The 27420-nt window shown below is 35.9% G+C and overlaps 1 protein-coding gene across 1 annotated transcript in view; it reads left to right on the forward strand.

Annotated features, from left to right (window-relative positions):
• Window positions 1-27420, forward strand: part of LOC134664464 (pituitary homeobox homolog Ptx1) — a 66980-nt gene that overhangs the window by 28904 nt on the left and 10656 nt on the right. The window contains exons 3-4 of the mRNA XM_063521132.1: window positions 18721-18846; window positions 24162-24403. Of these exons, the coding sequence (XP_063377202.1) occupies window positions 18721-18846; window positions 24162-24403 (368 nt within the window). The remainder of the gene's footprint in view (window positions 1-18720; window positions 18847-24161; window positions 24404-27420) is intronic.

Consider the following 27420-nt stretch of genomic DNA (forward strand, 5'->3'; position numbering starts at 1 on the left):
CTAGCTGTATCATTTTGGTGTCAATTAAATAAATAATCTATGTATAATATAGTATACCTACACCATAAGCATACAGTACAATTTAATTGAGTAACATAATGATGCGAAACATTAACTGCTTGTATCTGACCTTGAGATATACTTTTTTTTTTCAAGACCCCCAAACCTAGACCATCTCTCTTACCACGACAAAAAACCACCTTAACTGGAACCCTGCAAGCCTATTATGGTTCGCTTTATCCACATTTATCCACGTGATAAAACAACTGTCACTTTTTAACTCTGCGGGATAGAAAGGGACGGACACCATTTTATCACGCTGTCACGTAGACAAATACGACCATCATATCCGTACTGATTAGCCATGGAATGGAACCTTGTGGATTTGATAAATATTACCTACTTGGCAAGCGATTCTTTTAGACTTTTATCCCGATATTTCGACATAGTTTTAAGGCGGTCCAAGGCTTCATAATAAATGTACGATGCGAAATAATTACAAGTAAACATGAAATATTTCTCATACAAATTAGAGGAAGTTTTCGAAAATGGCATAATTCTACCCATAATTGACCACACCATGAGTTAGACTATGTTGATATGTCTACTAATTAAACAGGGAGCAAAGACAAAGTCGTTCACCATGACGTCACATCCGGAGCACCTCGGACACCAAGACCGGAAGCGTGCACTCGACGTGACTCGCCCGTCTTCCTCTTATCAGTGATACCACATTAACCAGACGCGCGGTGGTGGGTCCGCTTATTAAAGCTTAGCACTTGCTTCTTCATTCTTAGCACTATAATTGAACGTGAACGTTTTAATACCACCGCACGCTACGCTTACCTGATACTTCTAAAACGGTCAGCGGGGCTAGCCAAGGTGACAATCGAGAAACGCCAAAAGAATAAAATAATGCATCGAGATGACAAATGTCACGCACGTGCAGTCGTGCATTATAGATTATTTAAGTTTCATGTCATGTCATCTTGGCGCCCGGTTCTGCAAAAGTTACCAAACCTTTGTGTTGTACCGAAGTTTGGAAATTGTGTTGAGTAAAAGTAAAATTATAATATTACAGAGAAATTGTGTCACTAAGCCTGATAAAGCCCTCATTAAACTAATATACTCTTTAAAAAAATGTAATCTTTTAATTATATAACATTCGAGTGTTATTTAATCTTTTGGCGACTCCCCACTCCCTGTTCCTCGATAAATTAACGAATTATTTCAAGTGACTCCTTAAATAAACAACATAATAGTAGATATAATTTAATACGCTCAGACAAAGCAGAAACATAATATTTCTTCGACAACTAATGGTCGACGATTACTTATGTTTATTCGCCTGTAGAATAAAATGAGTGTTGAGGCCGTGAGACAAAAGATATGAATTAGTCGATATTTCACGGCGGATTTAGGACAATGCTCTCAGAAGACAACACAAGGATTACAGAAGCACTACTCAAATCATCTGAGGGTTTGATTGATTTGTTTGCCCGTCTTATTCTATCCTTGAATCCGCCCATGACTAGTTAAATAAAGAAATAAAATTATTGTATTTTAACTTCAAAACCAACACACAAAGTTCTGGGATCAATCTATTTTCTTAAAGATTTTACACGGTATAAATTAAAATCTGATAATACTGAAATAAAATTGATTAAGTAAACTTTAACCTTTGGTATGCTTTAGCACTGATCAGTGCATTCCTGTTTTCAACTTAAGCATGTATTTATACATGCTTAGAACAACCAAGATATTACACACGAAAGGTAAGCAAATAAACAATTCTTGGCAATATTCAAATCATTGACTCAATTTACTATTGCTATTCCTTGTAACATTCCTGTGGAATATCCAACACATTCGAAATTTCAAAGAGTATAAACAGAGCATTCTGTATTTACAGTAAAGACAGATAGCCGGGGGTAAATACAGATAAGTATTGTAATTTATAACGGCCGACTAGCCGCCGGTAAACTGGACGTTTTTATGTCGCTACGAGATACCAAATGTACTATTATTATGTCTATGCTATAAACAACTGCACAAGATTCAGTAAATTACTGGCTGTGAATACCTACTATGTATATAAAGGTATAAGTATAACATTTTATACTTTCATATTTTGAACACATATTAAATTACTAATTTTTAAAGTATCTACCGCGAATTTAATTGGATTATCTACTGTCTTTCCACTGGGCTAGTTTAAAACAGAAATTCATGTAACTACCAAAAATCATCGCTTTTACATAAAGAAATAATAAATTAAAACTTTATTGGAGATTTTTGAATCATCAAATGTAATTTTCATTTCCCAATGAAGAAATTAAAACATAGGAGGTGTAGGAATTCTGATTAAAACCTCTTCTGTGGAAAGGGTTAGAATCGACCAATATAAATATACATATTATATTGGGTCAATAATTTAGGTAGTGTAGCTTAAATAATAGTAACATTTTTTCTTTTTTCGTGTTAGATTTTTAGCGGTATGTCCAAAAATTATCTTTCTAAAATTTATTGTTAAGTTTATAAATGTTATAATGTGTATTAGTGCCACTCTCCGCATCCCGTGTCAATCGATAGAATTAAACCTATTATGTAAGTGCAACAAAGTTCATGAAAATAATAATATATTTTTAGCTCTAGATAATAGCTGAATAAAGATTACGTTAATACTCACCCAGTAGCAATATTTAATACGATGGCATTTAGGTACTAGTTCAGATTCGTCACACTATCTTAATATTGGTAATGCTACATAAGCTTTGGGATTTGACGATAGCTCCCATAGGTATTCACACGGTTTTATCTTTCAGTTGAGACTGAGCTAAACTAAGCAACGGCTGAGTAGTAGAAGGTAATACTTAGCTATTTAATTAGTCGCATTATTTAGATTTATAATTATAGCTATTTTTAATACTAACAGTTATTTGTTTAACAAGGGAGTATAGGTAATTGTTTAGCCCTCATGCCTACATTGAGACCCAACCAAGCATGCGAAAGATACCTAAATTAAATCACAAGCGCAGTGAAAAGCAAGCAAAAAGTGTACCTAACTAATCTTGAGCGGATCAAGACGGGTTTCAAGACAGGAAAGGTGAAAAATGTTGCTGCCAAGTGAAACGCAAAGCTTTCCACCACTTTAACACTAACTGTAAAACTTTACAAATCTAATCGAAAATGTACGCTATTTAATATTTATTAATCATCTTGAAATAAGTTATTATTATTTTATCTTATTCATAGCAAAATAGCAGTTAAGTAAAAGACAAACATTCATAGGATTATACCTATTTAAAAACGTTGTCATTATTTTAAAAGTTAATATTGTTTTTATTTATCAATATTTATTGCGTACTCATAGTCTATTATCATTATGAAATTTACAACTTAAGCCTAGGATTGATTTTTATTACTCTTGACGTCTGTCTTTACGTCGGAATTTAATAAAATAATAAATAATAAAATATCTTTATTTCGAAGAACACAGGCTTCATAGTTGTTAGTAACACAGTGAAATGAAAACAAATTAAATTAAACTTAAAGCTAGAGGTTAGTATTAGGAATAAGTACATAATTAATTATCAATAAGGGCTAGTTGCCACCGCTTTAATTTGCCCAATCCAATATGCGAGAATTGGGCTATCATATTTGTCAGCAATGACATTCAGAACACTGTTGGGACTGCTTCTAACTCGACCTAGCAGAGATGCTATTTTCTTGCGCATGATTGCCGTAAAACCGTTTGTTCTAGCTTCGCAAAACATGCCAGATGCACTACATCTACTAGGTAAGCCCAACAGCATCCTGAATGCATTGTTGTACTGCACTTTTAATGCATTTAAGATTACTCGTAGGTATTCAGCTTCAGCTTTACACCCTGTCATTACTATGTATAATTATACTATCTATAGCTATTATTTTGCTACCAGTAACCGTGAAACCTGTAAATATAGTCCAAAATACTCAACTATAATCGATCTAAACTTTAATGTCACACATTGGTGACTATTATTCAGAATGACTCTTAAATTAACAGTTACGATAACGTCAATGACTACGTATAAGAGTCAATGATTTAGTTGTACGTAAACGGTTACATTATAGATCATAAATAATTTCAAACTATGTTTAAGACGTTCTTACGGGTGCATGGTATGTAAATTTTCAGGATTAAATAAATACAATTTCGATTTAAGTTTAACAGTTGAATTCCAATTGCTTGAAAATTATGGTTCTAAAACAGCTATTATAATAATTCTTGTTAAGTATTTTGTTTGTTACCAACAACTAATCGCAAACTGATTAATAATATAAATTATACGAAGAAGTAGAATAGTTATCTAGGGAAAAATTATCGTAGACAATGATTCTTGTTTTGTTTGGAAATAATAATAAAATAAAACATTACCTATTGAATGGCCTCCGCAAGCTGCAAAACCGCAATCGATAATAATATTATAAGATGATACGAAGTTAATAAATAAGTATGTAATTATAAGACAATAAAACATAATTTGGTATCTAGGGCAAAATATTCGTAGACGATCAATTTTCCATTGTGTCATACATATTTGTTTTCACAATAAAAGGCATAAGCGCGTCATAAAGGTTATGACTCGTTGTATAACGGCGGTGATACAGGTGTGACAGCTGTTACGTACAGTCGCGGACACAAGTCACAGCTTTAGATTATATCAAAGCGTTTCATTATATTTAAGTCATCTAATACAGTGTTGTAACAAAAATAGTGGGTATCCTTTTCTGGGCATATTCAGTATTGTATTCTGATTAGCAAAAAAATATTTTGATGAAATTATTTTTTTTCTATGGGGCAGGTCGTTTAAGTCTGCCTATAAATACCCTCCATACAAAGTCCAAAAGTCTCTCGCGTCAAATTTTTTTTTCTTATTTATATCAGAACATAATACTGAATATGCTCTTAAACGGATCCCCACTATTTTTGTTACATTCTGTATAATTTTATAAGATTATTTTATGACGGAGTAACCTTTTACTCGTTTTTTACCTTCTTATCTTTTATAAATACTTGTGGTTTAGAAGTTCTGTACAACGCCATTTTTCGATATGCCGGTACCACAGTTCATCACTGTAAACCAGCCGAGAGGTTTACAACCGCAATAAAACAATGAACGTACGCTTATCATTGCTATCTGGCCAAACACAATTTATTTGAACGCGCACTCACGTTTGTACCTCCCGACGTTTGTGACGATAATGCCTAATTACACCTTCAATAACAACCCTTATTTGCTTAGTTTTTATAGATTAAATTAAAACTTAGCCATATAACTAACCATCGTTGTCTGTACACGTCTTTATTATTTAGCTTAATCATATTTATTTATTATGTTGCTATCACGAACATACGCCGTTTTAAATACGTGATATTGTTAGCATTGTGACGCAGTGATGTATGATTCACTTTGACGTCATTTAGTTTTTAATAAATCACCTCTAAATCAGCTAGAAAGTTGAAGCCGTATTTTGTTCTTTAGAAATCTTATCTTGATTTGTCGTTACTCGCTTTCGTGCTTTATACAATATGTTATTACTGTGTGTAATGACAAATTCAAAATGATATTAAATTCATTCGGTTTTTTCAAGGCGAGAATGCTTTTCACGCGAATGCGTTCACTATCATCTATCCGCCAACGATATCAACATAAATCAATAGGGCGATTCTCAGAGATGACATTCGGTGCCTGACTTCGGTGCCAAAATTTTTTTTTAACTTATATAATATGCGAGTTTATTTCCTAAAATCTACCCTTAATATAAAAAATATTGGTAGCGGAGGCCTCCATTAGAACCTTATAGTTTTCAAGATATTTGAGATTTAAAAAACACCGAAATCATATGCAGGCACTGAAATCAATTTGCGTCACCGAATTCAATAATGCTTACACCAAAATCACATTTAGGTTTTATATCTCAATTATATAATTATTTTAATCATATTTTTCAATCCTATTTGTTGATAAGCGATGAAACAAGGCTAAGGACCTCGAAAGCTTACATAAATTTAATAGATATAGACTCAAGATTTTAAAATAACCAAATTACGTCTCTAGATCTATATGACTAAATCAACATATCTAGAAGATATCCCACACTATATGACTGGCCTCATATAATAGGGTGATGTGTGGTCCTGAAACGAGTTTCAGACATGTCGACATTGTCGACCACAAATTCGCACATTCATCATTTATTCATTGCATTATTATATCCATGAAGGAGAAGATGTTTGTTTCACGCAATCCGACCGCACACGCATCTAAAAAAAACTTGTGTTACCTGCACCCGATAAACAATACACTCTTGAGTGGTGTTCAATGCTCATTAAATATTTAATGTACTTATAAAGCAATATGATGCAATACGGAAAACAAGTATTTTTTTAATAAAAGAGTTTAAACTCCGTCAATTTAAAACTATAATATTTGAAGTAGTCGAGTAATGCTTGAAGATCTAATTACCAATTAATTATGATCTCCAGCACCCTCAAACACTTGAGCTAAATTGTAACAAAGTTGTTGACAAAGATATAAGACATTGAGGATTGTTAAAACATTTGCTGTCTTCAATTTGTGTCTATGGCTATCCTTTAGAAATATCGATCAGTAGGTACGCTCAGTGCCTTTGAAGCGATCTCGACATTAGAATGCTATTTTATTTTTAATCCCTTGTTCTGTACATCCTGTCCCTTGGGTTCACCTTGCATAGTACTTACATACACAAGTTATTTTAAAAGAAGTGGGATCTAATTGACTACATTTATTTAACATGGCTGACATGTTTAAAGGTATCGAGGTGTAGGGCCTCCGGTGATACAGAGGAACGAACGAACATAATTTACTTAATTGGTTGGAAAAGAATATCAAGACAGAGAAAGAAACATTGGGTCTATACGTCTGGTCTAAAAAACTACTCATAGTGAACTAGTGATTTTGTGTACCTACTATGACATAATTTACTAACAAACATAATTTTACGTTTGTACAACGTATCTTTCACTTTTTAGACATGATAAATTAGTACAACAAACTAGTTTACAAAGCAGGATTTGAATTCAGTGATCACTTTTTTGATATCGGTGGTCAAAAAATCCACCAAACCAGGGAAATCAACACCAGCGATATCAAAATTAATCGCTTTTTAGCAATTACAGAAATGGCATGAACGATACAGAGGAGATGTAATAATGGTGGATTTACGTACTTTCGATGACTTCTTAATCACTTACATAACGATAATTGCACTAAAACTTTCGGAGTAAATTGCACCACCGATCTCAAAAAAACATAGGACCAAACCCAGCGAAGGACGGAGAAACGTTTAAAAATCACTTTATTGTACTGTGACTGTACATCTACTTTATTCAACGGTTAAGGCACAACTAAAGCATACTATGTTTGAGACACTGAGTTCCTGGTCTACAACTTTGAAGGAGTACTGACATGATTTGCAAATTACACCGATATCAGTCACTAGCCCGGGACACATCGTAAATTTGGTTTTATTCAATGTGTTGAGCTAACACATTATTGTGATATAAAGAATATGATAAGCTAACTAATACCCTATGCGTGAATACCCATAATAACTTCGATCTAATGCCCCATCTTGAGTAATAATTTTTTGTTTCATAAAATCTGGGTGCGGGACACGCCCACCGAACATCATTTTTGGCATTTGAATTTCTTTTTCTTGTATTATATAAATAATAAATAAATAATTTGATAGTGTCCCAGACAGAATATAAGCTGAAGATCATGCCTAAATTAATTCAGATTTATTGAACAGTAAATTCAACTAATTACTGCCCCGGACACGTAAAAACGGCCCTCCTGAGAAATGCCCAATAATATTCAAATTTTACGAAATTTTCCTTATATTAGCTTAGATCCTTTGCTCAGGAATGCAAAAGTCATGGTAGACCTTAATCGGATTTAGTCACAGTGCCGAACAATTCTTTTTTGCCAGTATCGAAGTGGTAATTTATATACAATACAACTGCTTGTAGATTGCCATCGGTCACTTAAGTTACATTATTAACTATTAAAGTTTTTAATTATACGTTAGCTAAAGTGTGTTAACTAAGCAGTATTGAACTGATATAACTATGACATATTTTTCGTACCGTTTGTGAAATGTCTATTAATAAAATATAAAAATATCGGAAGGCGTCTATACGGAAAACCTATACATAAATATTGACTACTGAATATTTTAATCACATTGTGGCATTTTGGTACACCTATTAAAAAGCTCGTTACAATTGTTAATTTGTCGATTTTTTTCGTGTATTTGTTGGAAGTCGTCTTCGCGCTGATCCCATTGTTTTGAGCGGAGTCACGCCCCGCGGGATTGATAGCGCCGTTACAAAACAAATGCAGGAATGTTTCTTTTAATTAAAATTACCTATTCCGGCAATGTGAAATACTACAATATTAACCAGATTTTTATCTATAAGAGCAGGTGGCATACAATGATTTATATTACAATTAAATGCTATGCAATACTTTTTAATTTAAAACGTTTCTAGACGATGTTAGGATTTGAAGGCTAGCATGTTTTTACAGATCTATATTTGGACAAGAGAAAAAAGATACAACGCGTATCATGTTTAACACATAATAAATAATCCCGAAAGATTTAACAATACTGGGGATAATATCAAATGCTATCCATTGCCGCTCAAACTCCACCCAAGTATAACTTTACTCGGAGCAAGTACGCCGTGCATGCGAGACATCTGAAATAGGCGTCCCTTGTAAAGATTTCGTAGTGACAGCATTGTTGTTCTTTGTCAAACAAGGGATGCACGTGCGTGTCTGAGATACGGAACAAACAGTACTAAATAACTCGAAAGATGGCTACTCAACGTAGTTTATCTAGTTGCGATCCTACAGTGGAACGCGGTTCAAATGACTTGTATTCTCCACGAATAGATTCTTCATAGCAAATCAAAATAATTATACGTATAGAGTCAAAATGGTATTCGGTACAAATTACAATTAACCACCATTCTGAAGTCAACCGCCGGTAGCCCACGTGGCTATTAGTAATAACAGTAGAAATCGTACACTGTCTTGTACTCATTCATTGGCCACATCATCTGTTGTAGATGTTTGTTGCGGCGCTTATGTGTTTATGGGGTCCCGCATCGCCGTTGATGGCTATAAAGTCCTATAGCAGCGCGGTATTTCTTGCCACATCGATCGCACACAAAACGCGAGTCCGCAGGAGGTGGTAGAGCACGACGAATACTTTTCCGCTTAAGGTTCTCCAGCCAGTCATCGTCATGCTTAGAAGTTCCGACTTGAATGTCATGACGCCACTCCGGTGTCATTTCGGCGCGTTTCTCCCAGCCCTCGGTCTGAATGCCAAAACTGTCCATGTCACGCTTACATGAGTCCTTAAACCGTATAATAATCGTCGTATAATTTATAAAGCTCTCAATACCTTGACACTGGCTAAATTGTCCCACTGGGCAAAACCCATTTCATTAAAAAAAACTTAACTGGCTAACTACTTATACGTGTGATGAATCAAAGTCCTTCGTACAATCAATTACTTTTATTTTACTCCAACTTCTTACTTCAACACTCTTTAACAATATTTAGTTAACAAGCCGTAACCTCCGTGCTACATGTTACTGGTTCAAGCGCCAAGCGAGAATGATCCCCCCATCCCATGGTAAGTTACATTTTATACTTTTTTCTTATTAGAATTGGCGGGTAAGAGAGAAGGGTCATTTTCGCGACTACCCACAGATTAATTAACAAATATTCGGGTAAACACAAATCACATTTTTAATCACTACCCACTGAATGCCATAAGTTTAACATAACTCACGCAAAATAATTATAATTTATTCTTAATATCTTATGAAATATCACACTCGGCCATCCGACTGCGTGCTACCTCCGGTGCACGATCAACAATAATATCACACTCGGCCGTGTTGCCTATTGCTTTTCAATCCTATTTTAGTTAAAAGTAGTCTGTTTATACAATACCAATACTCTTCATTCTACACCAGAATACAATAAAATAATACAAAGAATTACAGCAACTTAAGTAGAGGTAAACTTCAAATTATGTAATTTACTCATGGTAGCAGGTATTGCAGATGTAAACGGTATTTATTCTTCAGACTAGTGTTATTGTTACATAAAAAGGGATATTTAAATACCTACTTATACTACTAATCATGTAAAGGTTCACGAAATACATCGTCCACACTGTCAACCCCTTTACTTTTACTAAAATTTACATCCCCATACGATAAGTTATTTTACCTAATTTCACGCATGGTTATAGACACATTATTATTATACGCACGTGCTTATAGAATATAAGCCCAAATTTCATTGCATTGATTTATGTACTGTAACATACTTATTTTCAATGAAGTTCTACTTATAACAAACATGACGCGAGCAATAAAATTTTGCCTTATATATTAGAATAAGAAGAAAGACACAACTACCACAGCATGAGCGATAATAATTGACGTCAATAATCGAATTTTTAGACCTTCCATAGTAAATGTAGGAACTGTTTATGGAAATAATGTTTCGGGGAAACTACGTGATTACATTAACGGCTTAATCAGGTTTGTAATTAACAGATGCAGTTATCTAATGATTTTTTTCTCTGAAATCAGATTTTTTTTTTTCAAATTACAATACTTTAGTTACAAACTTGATGACGTCCTCCACTATAATACCCTCTTGAGCGTCGCCTTCTTCGTACTGGTCATCTGAGAGAGGCCCCGTCGTCAGCGCCTGCTCTGGTGACGACATCTGTCTTCAGGCCCCTCACGCTCGGCTGTCGCAGTCCACAGCGTCCTCTGTAGTAGATTCACCGTCGCTGACTTTCAGCGTCTACCGCTCGCGACTCTGCATCCGTCGTGCTCGTGACGACAGTCTAGGTGATCTCGGGGTGTCAATATCGGAATCCATTTTACCCTGTAATTAAATTTCAGTGCGCTGCATGATTGGTCGTTAAACTTTGTTATCACCCTACGCCAGCGAGTTGTTAAACTCTTTAATCTCAAAATAAACTGTTTAACTCAAAATAAATCTCTTTAAACTGTTTAACTCAAAATAAATCTCTTTAAACTGTTTAACTCAAAATAAAACTCTTTAAACTGTTTAACTCAAAATAAAACTCTTTATACTGTTTAACTCAGAACAAACTGTCTAACTCAAACAAACCGTTTAACTCTAAACAAACCGCTTAACTCAAAACAAACAGTTTAACTCAAAACAAACAGTTTAACTCAAAACAAACAGTTTAACTCAAAACAAACAGTTTAACTCAAAACAAACAGTTTAACTCAAAACAAACAGTTTAACTCAAAACAAACAGTTTAACTCAAAACAAACAGTTTAACTCAAAACAAACAGTTTAACTCAAAACAAACAGTTTAACTCAAAACAAACAGTTTAACTCAAAACAAACAGTTTAACTCAAAACAAACAGTTTAACTCAAAACAAACAGTTTAACTCAAAACAAACAGTTTAACTCAAAACAAACAGTTTAACTCAAAACAAACAGTTTAACTCAAAACAAACAGTTTAACTCAAAACAAACAGTTTAACTCAAAACAAACAGTTTAACTCAAAACAAACAGTTTAACTCAAAACAAACAGTTTAACTCAAAACAAACAGTTTAACTCAAAACAAACAGTTTAACTCAAAACAAACAGTTTAACTCAAAACAAACAGTTTAACTCAAAACAAACAGTTTAACTCAAAACAAACAGTGTAACTCAAAACAAACAGTTTAACTCAAAACAAACAGATTAACTCAAAACAAACAGTTTAACTCAAAACAAACAGTTTAACTCAAAACAAACAGTTTAACTCAAAACAAACAGTTTAACTCAAAACAAACAGTTTAACTCAAAACAAACAGTTTAACTCAAAACAAACAGTTTAACTCAAAACAAACAGTTTAACTCAAAACAAACAGTTTAACTCAAAACAAACAGTTTAACTCAAAACAAACAGTTTAACTCAAAACAAACAGTTTAACTCAAAACAAACAGTTTAACTCAAAACAAACAGTTTAACTCAAAACAAACAGTTTAACTCAAAACAAACAGTTTAACTCAAAACAAACAGTTTAACTCAAAACAAACAGTTTAACTCAAAACAAACAGTGTAACTCAAAACAAACAGTTTAACTCAAAACAAACAGTTTAACTCAAAACAAACAGTTTAACTCAAAACAAACAGTTTAACTCAAAACAAACAGTTTAACTCAAAACAAACAGTTTAACTCAAAACAAACAGTTTAACTCAAAACAAACAGTTTAACTCAAAACAAACAGTTTAACTCCAAACAAACAGTTTAACTCCAAACCTCTTTAGCTCAAAACGAACTCTTTAACTCAAAACGAACTCTTTAACTCAAAACGAACTCTTTAGCTCAAAACGAACTCTTTAACTCAAAACGAACTCTTTAACTCAAAACGAACTCTTTAACTCAAAACGAACTCTTTAACTCAAAACGAACTCTTTAACTCAAAACGAACTCTTTAACTCAAAACGAACTCTTTAACTCAAAACGAACTCTTTAACTCAAAACGAACTCTTTAACTCAAAACTAACTCTTTAACTCAACGAACTCTTTAACTCAAAACTAACTCTTTAACTCAAAACGAACTCTTTAACTCAAAACGAACTCTTTAACTCAAAACGAACTCTTTAACTCAAAACGAACTCTTTAACTCAAAACGAACTCTTTAACTCAAAACGAACTCTTTAACTCAAAACGAACTCTTTAACTCAAAACGAACTCTTTAACTCAAAACGAACTCTTTAACTCAAAACGAACTCTTTAACTCAAAACGAACTCTTTAACTCAAAACGAACTCTTTAACTCAAAACGAACTCTATAACTCAAAACGAACTCTATAACTCAAAACTAACTCTTTAACTCAAAACTGACTCTTTAACTCAAAACTAACTCTTTAACTCGATCCAACTCTTTAACTCGATCAAACTCTTTAACTCGATCAAACTCTTTAACTCGATCAAACTCTTTAACTCGATCAAACTCTTTAAGTCGATCAAACTCTTTAAGTCGATCAAACTCTTTAAGTAGATCAAACTCTTTAACTCGATCCAACTCTTTAACTCGATCCAACTCTTTAACTCGATCCAACTCTAACTCGATTCAACTCTTTAACTTGATCCAACTCTAACTCGATTCAACTCTCTAACTCGATTCAACTCTCTAACTCGATTCAACTCTCTAACTCGATTCAACTCTCTAACTCGATTCAACTCTCTAACTCGATTCAACTCTCTAACTCGATTCAACTCTCTAACTCGATTCAACTCTCTAACTCGATTCAACTCTCTAACTCGATTCAACTCTCTAACTCGATTCAACTCTCTAACTCGATTCAACTCTCTAACTCGATTCAACTCTCTAACTCGATTCAACTCTCTAACTCAATTCAACTCTCTAACTCAATTCAACTCTAACTTAATTCAACTTTAACTCTTTAACTCAATTCAACTTTAACTATTCAACTCAATTCAACTTTAACTCTTTACTCTTTAACTCTTCAGATCCTAACTCTGACTTTCGACTGTAACGGCAAACCCGTACTAAATACCACATCTATGGACTCTCTGGCAGCACACTACATGGCCACACTCATAAACAGCACAGCTACATGGCTGTAGACTCTAGCAGCACACTACATGGCCGCACTCATAAACAACACATCTACATGGCCGTAGACTCTAGCAGCACACTACATGGCCGCACTCATAAACAACACATCTACATGGCTGTAGACTCGAGCAGCACACTACATGGCCGCACTCATAAACAACACATCTACATGGCTGTAGACTCGAGCAGCACACCTACATGGCCTCGCCCATGAACAGCACATCTACATGACTATCGACATTCTAGCTGCGCACTACATAACCGCACTCATAAACAGCACATCTACATGGCTATAGACTTTCTGGTAGCACACCTAATAGATGGCTGCACTCATAAACAGCTGCACTCCTAAACAGCTCGCCTACATGGCTCAAAATAATTCAACTAAATAATCAAAGCGATCACACATAACTGGCTCATTAGACGTTGGGTCTAGCTATAACATACCACCTCCAAACCTAAATGGTACCCGTAATATAGTAGTCTTAATATCCATTTGCAGTGAACTCAATAACAGATCTCATGTGGTTTGTTTGTCCTGTACCCAACGATACTATCAAAAACATATATATTCAAACCACTAATCATAGGATCAAGCTCTTGTGTACGTAGTATAATATTAAATATACGTAGGTAATAACGTGGCAACTAGATCGTTCTTCGCGTACTCAGGTAATGGAACATCGGGTCCACGAGCAACATAGCACTTACAAGTTAACTAACTACACCATAACAACCTACATAGGTAACTAACCATTAAATCTGGTTATAGGGTACCGCCTATATGATATATGTTACGATATATAGCTTCCCATAGTTCAACAATTTATCTATCAGCGCCAGACCATGTAGTTCTCATATTTAATAAAGCAGGAGCGAAACAATAAAAATTATAAAACAACTCAAAAAATAAAATAAAAATAGTCTTGGAGTCGATGAAATGCCCGTTCTTGTAAAGTTAGCACAGCCACTGACAAAACTGATTAACCAGTCATTTAATCAAGGAATATTCCCGGACTTAGTTAATATCCATTAAATATCTATTATTAAACCCATATTTACAAACGGTGACGTAATCCATCCAAACCAATATTGACCTATCGCACTCTTACCCGATTTGGAGTCTAAGACAACTTTTTCGTAAAGTACAGTATTTTATCATTTACATTTTATTAATACAAATAGAACATCTTAGGTCATAAAGACAACAGAACACATAGTTTAGGATTTTTGGTGGACATGACAAAAGCGTATAAAAAAGTATCACACGAAATCTTACTCTGTAAATTGTACCGGATGGGAATACGCGGCACTCTGTATATTTGGTTCAAATCAAATCGTACCTCTGAGACCGTAAACAATGCGTACAAGTAGAACACTTTGATAAGGACCGCGAGGAACTAAAGACCGTGACATCAAAATGGCGTCATATTGTTTATTCAATTATGTCAATATTTCAGGGAAGCGTTTGTGGATGCCTACTATTTCTTGACCTGCCAAAGATACTTAACACAAACACAACCTGCGTTATGTTTGCTGACGAAGCCTTTCTTCAAGATCATGGACCAACACTTTGTAATTCAGTGCAGACTGACATAAAGGAATCAAAAAGTGACACAACATTCAACAAAAACTGAAATCATTACTTCTAGAACACGCTTATTACTCAATTGACGAATCTATATTATCTATGCAAAACGATCATTGATTCCAACACATCGTATTGAATAGGGTTCTAAATCCTAACAGTTACCTCCCATTATTAATTACTTATTTACCTACTATAACATTTTCACTTATTATTAGTTAATAATAATTTTATTTGTAAAAATTGAATGACATGAAAAATTTACCAATAAAAATCTGTATAACAAAGACATTAGGGTCTGACCCGTCTGACTATGATGGTACACCACCTACATGGTGACTACACTGTTAATGACAACGTGCCATTAACCTAATGGAGCCCTTTATTCATTTCAGAAACCAATCAAAGGCATTATCATGTATGACTTTACTTATTAGATCATTTAGCTCATACTATTTATTAGAATAGATTAAGATCAGTATTCGAAACTCACGTATATATTTAATATGCATGATGTAAATACTTTCAATTTAACGACAGCAAGTATTTAAACTAAATCTGCATGCCACAGAGCACTTCACACTGTATGTTTCTTCACAATATGGGCTATTTAAATTTAACCACTCTGTTAAATGAAATTGTTCCTTTAATGACAATAAACTTACCTACTTGCCTATAACCGTACACGTACAATTATACATGTTTGTATCTTAATTGCTAATGGATTCATTAAATATTTATCCAAATCGTATCCAATTTCACTATAATCGCGATCACGTATCGTCTATGCATATGCTCGGGTAAACATCGATATTACACAAAAAAATAACATACTACTATACACATTAATCGTAAGTAAGTATTCAAATTCTAAGACAACTTGTAACCACGGTTTAAACATGGCTCTTGTAAAAAAAAATAAGGTTAACTCGCCCGATACCTGTACCGATTTTGATTACCAGCAGAATTTTAAATTATGTAATAAGTCTGCATTCGTTACTTCAACTTGACCATGATCGCGAATCTACATGTATTCTTAATCAGGTTTTGAGGTTACAAGCATTGCAACTTAAAACTTACTACCATAACGTCTGAGTATATAAAATATGTATATGTATACTAGGTACTCACACGTTCTAGTCCTTTTATGGGCGCCGTTGATCACCGCTTCTGACTTGTGATGAATCAAAGTCCTTCGTACAATCAATTACTTTTATTTTACTCCAACTTCTTACTTCAACACTCTTTAACAATATTTAGTTAACAAGCCGTAACCTCCGTGCTACATGTTACTGGTTCAAGCGCCAAGCGAGAATGATCCCCCCATCCCATGGTAAGTTACATTTTATACTTTTTTCTTATTAGAATTGGCGGGTAAGAGAGAAGGGTCATTTTCGCGACTACCCACAGATTAATTAACAAATATTCGGGTAAACACAAATCACATTTTTAATCACTACCCACTGAATGCCATAAGTTTAACATAACTCACGCAAAATAATTATAATTTATTCTTAATATCTTATGAAATATCACATACGTATATATACATCTAAACTATCTAAAGTAACGTATGTTAATTATGTTTTGTTATCTATAGGCTTACGTGTATCTGTTTGTGGAAGGCACTTCTGTTTTTAAGCATTCAGTGGCATGTATATTGTAAATAATAGAGTTTACAGGGTAGGTATATGTTTATAAAAACTCTTGCATCCTATAAATATGTATGAACTTTTGTTTTTTAACTCTAAAAGAACCTATAATTATACACGTGTGACTCTCATCTGGCGGGCCTATAAATAAGGGCGCACGCACACGGGCGTCTCCGGTGACTAATTTGTTAACAAGTGTTCGGGGACACTTAATTGCCCGTAAGCGACGGGGCGTCATCGTCGCTCGGCGAATACATTATTTTGTCGAGATCTCCTCTTTAAATAATGAGAACGTTTAATTTACGACTCAAAGTATTTTAATGTACCTGCCACCCGTATAACACTTTTATTTTTATCTAATTGCTTATTTCGTTAAATTTATTAGAACATGCATGTTTGTAACTACTTACGTAAATTGTACAGTTCGATTTGCTAAAATACGATAATAACAAATAAGTTGTATGTAAATTAAAACCATAGGTACATTTAATGATTTGAAATAATATACACATATCATTACAATGATATGATAGCGGCACTTCAGAACACCAAAGCTATCAGTAAAACACAAATCATGTGCTCCAGCGCAATCCTCCGCTGTGTAAGTATCTCGAGGAACACTAAAGTACAAGTTTAGTACAATGTACTGAGAAATTATCGCTTTTTCAAGAGCAGACATCATTATCTGAAAGCGATAACAAATGAGGTTATTGAAGTTGGAAGTGTATTTCCAAAATTCTTATTTTTAGTTAGAGAATCGGGCCATTACGGGGTCAAAGGAATTCTGGCCAAGATGGGACACTCTGACAACACCGATTGTCGTATGTGTGGCGAAGAGGAAGAGACAGTGAAACACTTAATTTGTGAATGTCACGCCCTCGCCGGACTAAGAATGAAGGACTTTGGTTGGAGCAGGATATCTGGAACCAAAGGACTTTAAAACGCTACCCATGAGCTCCATCATCCGACACATGGATATGGTGGGAAAAGCTCTTGAGTAGCTGACGGATCTTCTCTAGGGGGCAACTGCACAAAAGATCCCTATGGGTCGAAGTGTATCCGCAAGGGCCCCCGAAAACAATAAGATAAGATAAGATAGAGAATCGAGAGTAATACACCAAAGGTGGGCAAGTGGGAATATGCAGGTATTTTAGCTTCCCAAAAAATGAACTTTGCTTCTTAATATGTATACCCACTAAATTAAATGGCTTCGATATTCCTGACACTAATTACTTACACTCTACCTGGCTATTTTGTGAAATAGTTTTCCGGCCCTACCTGTATGAAATAAGTAAATACTTAATTAAGAGACCTAAAAAGAAGTAAGAGTAATTATTCTTATGTATAATATGAAAATGGCTCGGAGACACATGCCACGACTTCATTTTCAGTTAGGTAACAAAGCTGTGTTTAAGTTATGACTGTGTTTTTTCTAGATACCATAAAAGTAACGTATTAGAAGAACGTTTTTGCTAAGTAAGAGACACTAAAATAATCAAATTAAATCATCAGTATCGACTTAAAACACAGTAGAAAAATAGGAGTCCTAAACAACCTAGCTTAAAATAATAATTACTTAAATTAAACTAAAATAACTGTTCTCACGCACCGTAAGCCAGAGAGCATTATTTGGTCAGTGAACCCGGTTTTGAACTACCTACATGCCTAATTTTTCTCGAGTATCATGTCAAGGAAACAATGTTTTGCAGTTACATTGATAATGTTTTCTGTGTTGCAGTATGGGCGGAAACAGGCGAGTTTCGGGACAGCGGGCACTCGTCGCTGACGTCGGGCGGCTCGGGCGTTGAACAGTCGCTGTACGCGCCGCCACGCCCGCGTCGCGACCGCAAGCACAACGACGACAGTGAGTACACGTCTTTATACTGACCTTGCTGTAAGTGGTGACCACAGACCTGTCATTGGTGACACATCTGATAAGTTTCGGGACAGCGGGCACTCGTCGCTGACTTCGGGCGGCTCGGGCGTCGAACAGTCACTGTACGCGCCGCCACGCCCGCGCCGCGACCGCAAGCACAACGACGACAGTGAGTACACGTCTTTATACTGACCTTGCTGTAAGTGGTGACCACAGATCTGTTATTGGTGACACATCTGATTAGTTTTCTGTACGCTGTTGAAGACAAAGAAGGAGCCATGTGAAGAGATCATGTTTATAAAGATACCTACTAACCTTTCATAAATCTTTTATGTAGTGCGAAGTAGAGACCATTCATTATTATTTATATTTAAAGAAGAATAGGTATTGTAAATTACGAGGATTTTTTCTAACAGGACTTTCACCTTCAACGCCAATGAATTTGTACCCTCACGCAATACAACAGCGTGGCAAATTATAACTCTTCATTAAAGCGGCCACACAAAGTGACAAACTTGATACTGAAAGCAAACTGAGCGAGCGCCGGGAAACCTATGGCAAATACCGTCGCGTTTATTCTAATGCCTTCACAAACATGCCGGCGAACGGCTTGCTCTAATTATGCAATTTTTATGCTTTTCATTCTGTGGCATTATACTGTTGATTGGTTTGGCATTGACCTTGAATGTTAACAGAATTCTATAATGTCGATAGCAGGCTTCTTTCAGAAATAATTAAATAAATCATAAATTTACATTATTATTTACATTTTTGGGCACCCATCCTGTTCGATTAACCATAGTAGGTCTATGTTTTGGGCCAATCATTTAAATCTTTTCAATCTAATTACATCATGCAGTGTATGAATTTGCTATTTATGCAATCTGCCTTTACAATGAATATAAAAAGTTTGTAGACTCATTTGCTATTGTGACACTTAATCATCTTGATTTCTATCAAGATTACGTGATGATTGATAAGATGAAAAATTATCATACTACCTGGTTACATATAAATAATATAGTTAGTCGTTAAACCCCGGTATCTTGCGTGTTCGATAACAATAAGTGTCGACAGAAACAGACACTTATTATATAACTATCTATTACTTGGTACATTAAAGATGTTATCGAATAGAGTGATCGTTGAAGTGGCCGTGTACCGATATCGGTAACACATGTTCGTGCGATATTTACACGTCCATATCGCGTCGGTACAACGCAAAGGTTGCGCGCGGTGATGGATCGGTCGGCGACTCACAAAGCGTATCGCCGATAGCCGCTATCGCAACCTCTATCGACCTTATCGCCAGTTCCACCGGTAGCGCTCCGCCTAAACCTGAGACCGTAATCCCACCTTGTTCATTATACGCCAATGAGATTGCCAAACCGTACAGATTGATGGTTTTAATAAAGTTGTCGAAATTAACGCGATACGCGCGCGATAATCCTCCACAAACGTTTTGATTGGAAACGTCGGCGTTATTAGAAATTCACGTTAGATATCTATTTGACGTTTGCATAATCGAGTTTATATAATCGTGGGTTTAACTAGAATAAACTAAGTCCATTAAATAGATGTATGTAGACAGTTTTAAGTATAAGGTAACCTACACGTGCTTATTGGATAAGTTTAATAGGTAGTATTACTAATACGGATATATCTAAAGGTGCTGTAATTATTACGATTTAATTTTAGATTGTCACCATCAGATTTAAAATTATAATTTGTAGACACATTGAAAGATATCGTTAATCAAAAGCAGCATGCGAACATGCTTACATTTACTAGCGGCGCGGCCGGCCTCGATTTCTAAATGAACTATTTATTGAGTCTTCAATCAAGATAACTAGGTAGGTACAATAAATTTGTAACCCTTAAGCCGATAAGATGTAATAAATAATAAATGATAATAACATATGAAAATAAATTCTAGATTACAATATAATGGAAGCAGTGGGTTTTCCAACAGTTGATTTATATTGTAATCTAGAATTATACTGCAATTAAGGGACAATTTAGTGTGAGTACAATTTTAATTTATATACGCTCTATATAAAACCATATGATGAAGTTTTTGGCAGTTACAATTGGCACATCACCGTCTCCAAGTCGACGGGAACAACGCCATCCCACATCCCACAGCAATAGTTAGGATGCAAACCGTTACGGTACCACAGAAATACCTACGGATAGGTACAGCCGCTTGTACCTACCCCCTTGACTAGAAAGAGGGGTATCGAAGGAAACCCAAGAAGTTATTACAGCATTTAAATTTTTTCCTTGTATGTTGTGTGACCTAGAATTTTTATTATTATTCGGACCATAAATTATAGTACGATTTCGAAACCAACTGTACCGGAATGCATATCACCCCTTTCGTTAGGGAGTGATAGGTTATTACATCAATTCGAGATACGAGGCCGATGGCAATCAGTCCGCGTATATGGGTTTAGGCAGGATCCGAGTGTCAATGCGATAAGCCCGCTGTATGTACGTACGTGTAATTATAGAGGTGCTGCGATGTGTGTTGATAAGTGACCGTTGCGTCCATGGGTGACTGCCATCGGTTTACAAAGTGACAACTGAACTGCTGCACTCGCCAAAACTCTTTGATTACATACGGCCCGATTCTAACTTTAAGACACGTCAACTAATAGATCTAGAAACGATATAGATTAGATATGTCAGTGTCAAATGTGACGTCATCGTTCGAATCCGGCAGATAATCATTTTTCTCGTTACTGTAAGATTGGAGAAAAGAGGTAGGTACTTATCTAGGTAGATAGATCGTTAGCAAAATTTATACAAAAAATAATTGATTACTCTAAAGTCTAATCCAGATTAATAATTAACTAATCGCGGCATAACCCGTGTTTTTGTTACGAATAAAATAAATAATTTGCATAAGCTATAGATTTTATTGTATAAATATTAAATAAAGCACGTGCCGTGCATTGAGCTTGAATTTACGGGCGTCGTAAAAGCATTAGACGGAGTAAGCCACGATTTAACGCCGCTACCGATGATTTTCCGGACCGTTGATAATGATAATACTCAAGGTATTATTTATCCTGATATTTATTTATTAATAAGTAGTTTATATCTTAGAGGGGTTGACATACTTTTAGGATAGAATCAAGTTTACAACCTAATGCTAAACATTTATTTTTCATTTGTCTATTAATTTGTAAGCATTTTAATCGTAAATCCAAATTAAAGATAAAATGTGCAAAAAATGGAATATGCCCAACCGAATCTCTAAAAGGCAAAGCAACAATTAATTAATCTTAATAAAACGATCATTGTTAGATAAAACATTCATTACCATTAATAATGCAAAGACATTCATGGACATTGTTAACCTATAGGTCAGTAAATGAATGCTCAAAAAATGTTGTAGAGGGAAATGCTAGGAACACAATTTTTGACTCCGTAACTTTGTTTAGACTAGTTAGGAGGTGAACATATCAAAAGTCCCCGGCTGTAGCCCCGGTGCTGCGGGGTAGAGGGGGGTAAGAAGGTCGAATTTTTCGGTTTTTCATTGATATCTTGGAAACTTTGCATCTTAGCGACATGACTACTAAGACAAACCGAAAGCTCATAAAATTAGTTACAAGTTTTATCAAGTCAAGTTTTTCGATATCTTGAATAGTTTTTGAGATACCCGCTCTTGAAAGTTTATTTAGGGATTTTTAATTTTATCTTGATATCTACATCAGTGATGCTGTTAGGCCATGTTTGGTATCATTTTCGTATAAATCGGGGGTGCTGAATTCATTTATGGTATCACATTGACACTATTCCGAAGTAAAACCAAAATTAAAAAAAAAATATTTTTAAAAATCCCTCTTCACGCTTAAACCGCTGAACCAATTTCGTTGAAGTTTTGTATAGAAATAGTTTCAGTCTCGACACAGGACATAGGATGGTTTTTATAAGCAAAAGCATCTTTTGAGGATGTGAAAAGTGGGGTGGAAGTTTGTATGAGGAGTCAATAACCGCTGAACCGGTTTAGGTGAAATTTAGGATGGTACACATCTGTGATTTAGATGAAAATGATACCTAACATGACTTCAAACCTTACCTTAAGCAGTATTTACCTCAGGAATTCAGTTTCGTCGACGAAGTTGAATTCCTCCCATACTCCATTTCACAACTTTAAAGGATGATTATTGAGATAAAAAGTATCTTATGTCCTGTCTTTGGGACTCGAAATATCTGTATACCAAATTACAATTAAATTGGTTGAGCGGTTTAAGCGTGAAGAGGAATTTAAAAAAAAAGGTATTTGTTTAAAGTTTATATGTTTTTTCTAAGGAATGGTGTCAATGTGATACCAAAAATGAATTCAGCACCCCCGATTTATACGAAAATGATACCAAACACGGCCTAGCAGCTTCACTAATGTAGATATCAAGATAAAATTGAAAGCCCTAAATAAACTTTCAAGAGCGGATATCTCAAAAACTATTCAAGATATCGAAAAACTTGACTGAATAAAACTTGTAACAAATTTTATCAGCTTTTGGTTTGTCTCAGTAGTCATGTCGCTAAGACGCAAAGTTTCCAAGATATTAGTGAAAAACCGAAAAATGAGACCTTCTTTCCCCCCTCTCCCCCCCAGCACCGGGGCTACGGCCGGGGACTTTTGATATGTTCACCTCCTAACTAGTCCAAACAAAGTAACCGAGTCAAAAATTGTGTTCCTAGCATTTCCCTCTATAACTTCTTATTTCTTGGCCTACTAACTTTTATAAGCATACTTGCCTGTGCTAACTCGAGGCACGAATACTAAAGTGATGTAACTGATGTAGCAAAATAGTATATCGATAAAAATATATATCGATGTTACTGTCAACACATGCAATAATTATTGTTTTCTCTGGATTTTAAAATAAAAATACTAAACTTTAAAACTGTACCATTCTTTTTATTTTAAGATTGACGTCATAGTAGGTACGAGTATGATTTTGATTGAAATTACATCATTATACTTTTATTATCTTAAGAGGCTCAATATAAGCCATTATAATTATAGAACCTCTTTATAGTAATCGAGGATTTTTCAGCGAGTACATATATAAATATACCTATCGACATTTTATTTATCAACATGAAATCCCTAGAACGTGCCCGAGTTAGCACACGTATTTAACGGATTTGTTCAAAACCAAGCCTTTTACAAGGAGTATTTTAAATCTGTATACATTTAAAAACGAGTAACAGAGAAATTAACAAACTGCCTGAGAAATTGGCTAACTAAGGATAAATAATAATAATGTGATGCACTTTGTTCGCAGACTCGCGGCCGCTGACAGAAGCGACGATCAAAACGGAGTCGACGACCCCTGGCGTGGGCGGCGACGACGGCCTGGACGACAAGGGCGACAAGAAGAACAAGCGGCAGCGGCGCCAGCGCACGCACTTCACCAGCCAGCAGCTGCAGGAGCTGGAGGCCACGTTCGCGAGGAACCGGTACCCCGACATGTCCACGAGGGAGGAGATCGCCATGTGGACCAACCTCACGGAGGCGAGAGTTAGGGTGAGTCGACTGTTTTGTTGGTTTTGTGAGGCACTGCAAGCCTATTATGGATAGCTTTATCCACATTTATCCACGTGATAAAACAACTGTCACTTTTTAGCACTGCGGGATTGAAAGAGACGGGCACCGTTTTATCACTCTGTCACGTAGACAAATACGACCATCATATCCGTTTCGGACGTCGATGATTAAGCGAGATAAGCTATGCACGTATTATAGTGACATCCCACTCGCATGTCGTTCCGATGTATCTATAGTGCTAAGCGTCTTATTTAGTGATATTGGTTAGCGTAGAGCAATTTTGTCTTAAAGTGACAAAACTTCCGGCACGGTAACTGCACAATCAACTCTAAAATCCGTGTTACAAAAGTTGTAAAAGTGAGAAGGTATAGTATCTTTGATGATTTTGAACGCAGTTAATAATCAGGTATTAAATAGGTAAATATTGTTATAATGTTGGTTAACATCCGAACGAGAAAAATATAGTACTATACATCATTCAAGTTAAATAAAATAAAAAAATTTAATTAGATGCAATTTATAACAGCTACTATAAAGTTTGGCAAGTTATTACAAGGGTAAATAACTTCATACATAGGTACCTACTAAACTAACAAAACCATTTAATTATAAGTAGGCTGAAAGGGTAATGTGGAGTAATTTATAGATCGGATCACCGTAACTGTCTATATAGCCAAAATTAATGAGTAATCTTAAATATAGAAGTGACTTTTTGTCCCAGTGCGGAGGTGCAGTGCGCGCGAGTGTTTAGACTAATCGGCGCATCCGTTGCTCGGTATTTTTGTGCCTCCAACGGAACATGGAATCTCTTAATCCCTGAGCATTTGAACCGTCTATTTCGGTCTTCTCATAATCCCCGGCTTAAGACTGATCGCACCCACACTCACTGTCAATAGTTCCGAAGGCCTGTTACAGATTCTGCGGTTAGGACTGTTCTATTTACAATGTTTTCTGGGATTCACGGAATACTTGACGGTTTCTTCGGTATGTCGAGATTTAGCGCGACTTAATCCTAAAACGTTTGCTTTCGGTGAATCGCTACACGGGAAAAGATCGTAAAACAAAAGACGGACGACGAAAACACTATCTGGACCAGATTGGTTACGAAAAACATTAATTAATTACTGACTTAACTTGTTGGCAGATGAGATTTTACGGGCCGAGGCCATAAAATTAATTTTAAATGCATCTACATAAAATAGAGGTATCTACATGCTACAGATTTTTTACCTTTTTTAAGTTTTCAACTCAAGAATTGCTTTGCAATTTCTCATCGTTTTCCTGTAGGCCAGGCCAAGCACATGATTGACGCGACAATATCTCGCCCCGAGATAGACTACCCGTCTTTTTCTGGGTGTAATAATTAAAGAGGGACGGGTAGTCTATCTCGCAGCGAGATACTGTCGCGCCAATCATGTGCTGGCCCAGCTGTCATACAAATATAAAACCCATTACACGTAACATATTTAAGTCCAAGTCCTTCACAAATGGTGTAAATCGATACTTTCCAGTCCAGACTTACACTTCAAGTAGATATTAATTTCGAGTGCAATCGACCGCGTGTGTTCTTCAAAACATTGCGATCGGAATGTATGCAGGGCTGTCAGAACATTTGAAATAATATCATGAATGGAATTTCATACTTACTATATTTTATACCATCGTGATGTTGTAACAGGCTATATTGGTGTTTTGGTTTTTAAGAGCTATGGACTATCAGTGGTACTCAGGGTTCGTGGGTCTGACGCTCTATTGTCACACTACACGTCTGTGATATTCCTAAAAATCTATTTAATGAGTAAAATTAATTTTAGACAGAGAGAATGGGCGCCAGCACGCTGTAAGGCGTACAGAAAGGTAAAAATAAGATGAGGAAAAGAAAACTATTGTTTAAGCTCGAGACAATTAAATATAATATCAATGTTTTACACGAAAACAGTAGTACGGTTAGCAGTACAGAAAATAAGCTTATGCTATTATTATACTAAGAACACTATGCTATCGGACTGGTTACGCAGTCTCAGTTAAAGTTTATTATGTCTATACACTAAATATGCACTGAGCACTTGAAGTTTATTAAGAGGCCACTATTGCGTGAAGTTAATTAAAGTCTATTGATTAGTAGCACACCTAAATCACGTGTCTATAGAAAGAAGGCAGCCTAGCTGTGACCTAGTCACGCCAGAGGCGCATAGGTGGCAGCCAAAAGCCGCGGTGACACGTGCTGAAACCGTCAGCCACGTGTCCAAGTGACCGCCTATCTAGCACGCCAACGTCGCGATGCACAACAGGAGTCACGAGCTCGAGAGAGCCAATAACAAATTAGATCTGACCACACCTGAGTCACGTGTCCGTAGCAGAAGCCGGTGAAGCCGTGGCTACGCACTGCCCCAGAGGCACGCAGGGGAACAGCCAAGAGTCGCGGTGACACGCGGTGATACCGTCAGCCACGTGTCCAGGTGGCTGCCTGCCCGCTTCGCCAACGTCGCGATGAGCAGCGCGAAGCTCCAGCCCAACGTCTACGGCAACGCCCAGCGCCGACACGTGCCCGAAGAAAAGCCCAGGGTAGGGACCGGCATAAAGGCCGGATCTCAAGTGAAGCGATTGATGCTACACTGCTGACATTTATAAAAAAATATTTCTTTAGGAATTATCCTCCAGGAATTCAATTTAGGACGCCATATTGCTCTGTTTGCTGTAACAAGGAAATGTAAAATCAGTAAAGACGAACGTTATAAAAAACCGGGCTATATTTCTATAAAGATTTGCGCTGTGGCTTACCTCGCTACAAAAAGTGAAGATGTATTTCCATATTTTACAGGGATGGCTCCCGTACAAAGCGACCAGAGAATATCTGCACCAACTTCCTCACATGGCTGCGGAAATCCCAGTGACTTGATCTCGTTCGACAATCAATTTCCTCTCCTGTCACTTTTTTCAAACAAAAACCCCGCTCAGAGCCAAGGAATTTTGCCAGGCATTGCAAACGATGACCC

The sequence above is a fragment of the Cydia fagiglandana genome, chromosome 1, assembly GCF_963556715.1.
Source record: "Cydia fagiglandana chromosome 1, ilCydFagi1.1, whole genome shotgun sequence".
NCBI classification, from domain to species: Eukaryota; Metazoa; Arthropoda; class Insecta; order Lepidoptera; family Tortricidae; genus Cydia; species Cydia fagiglandana.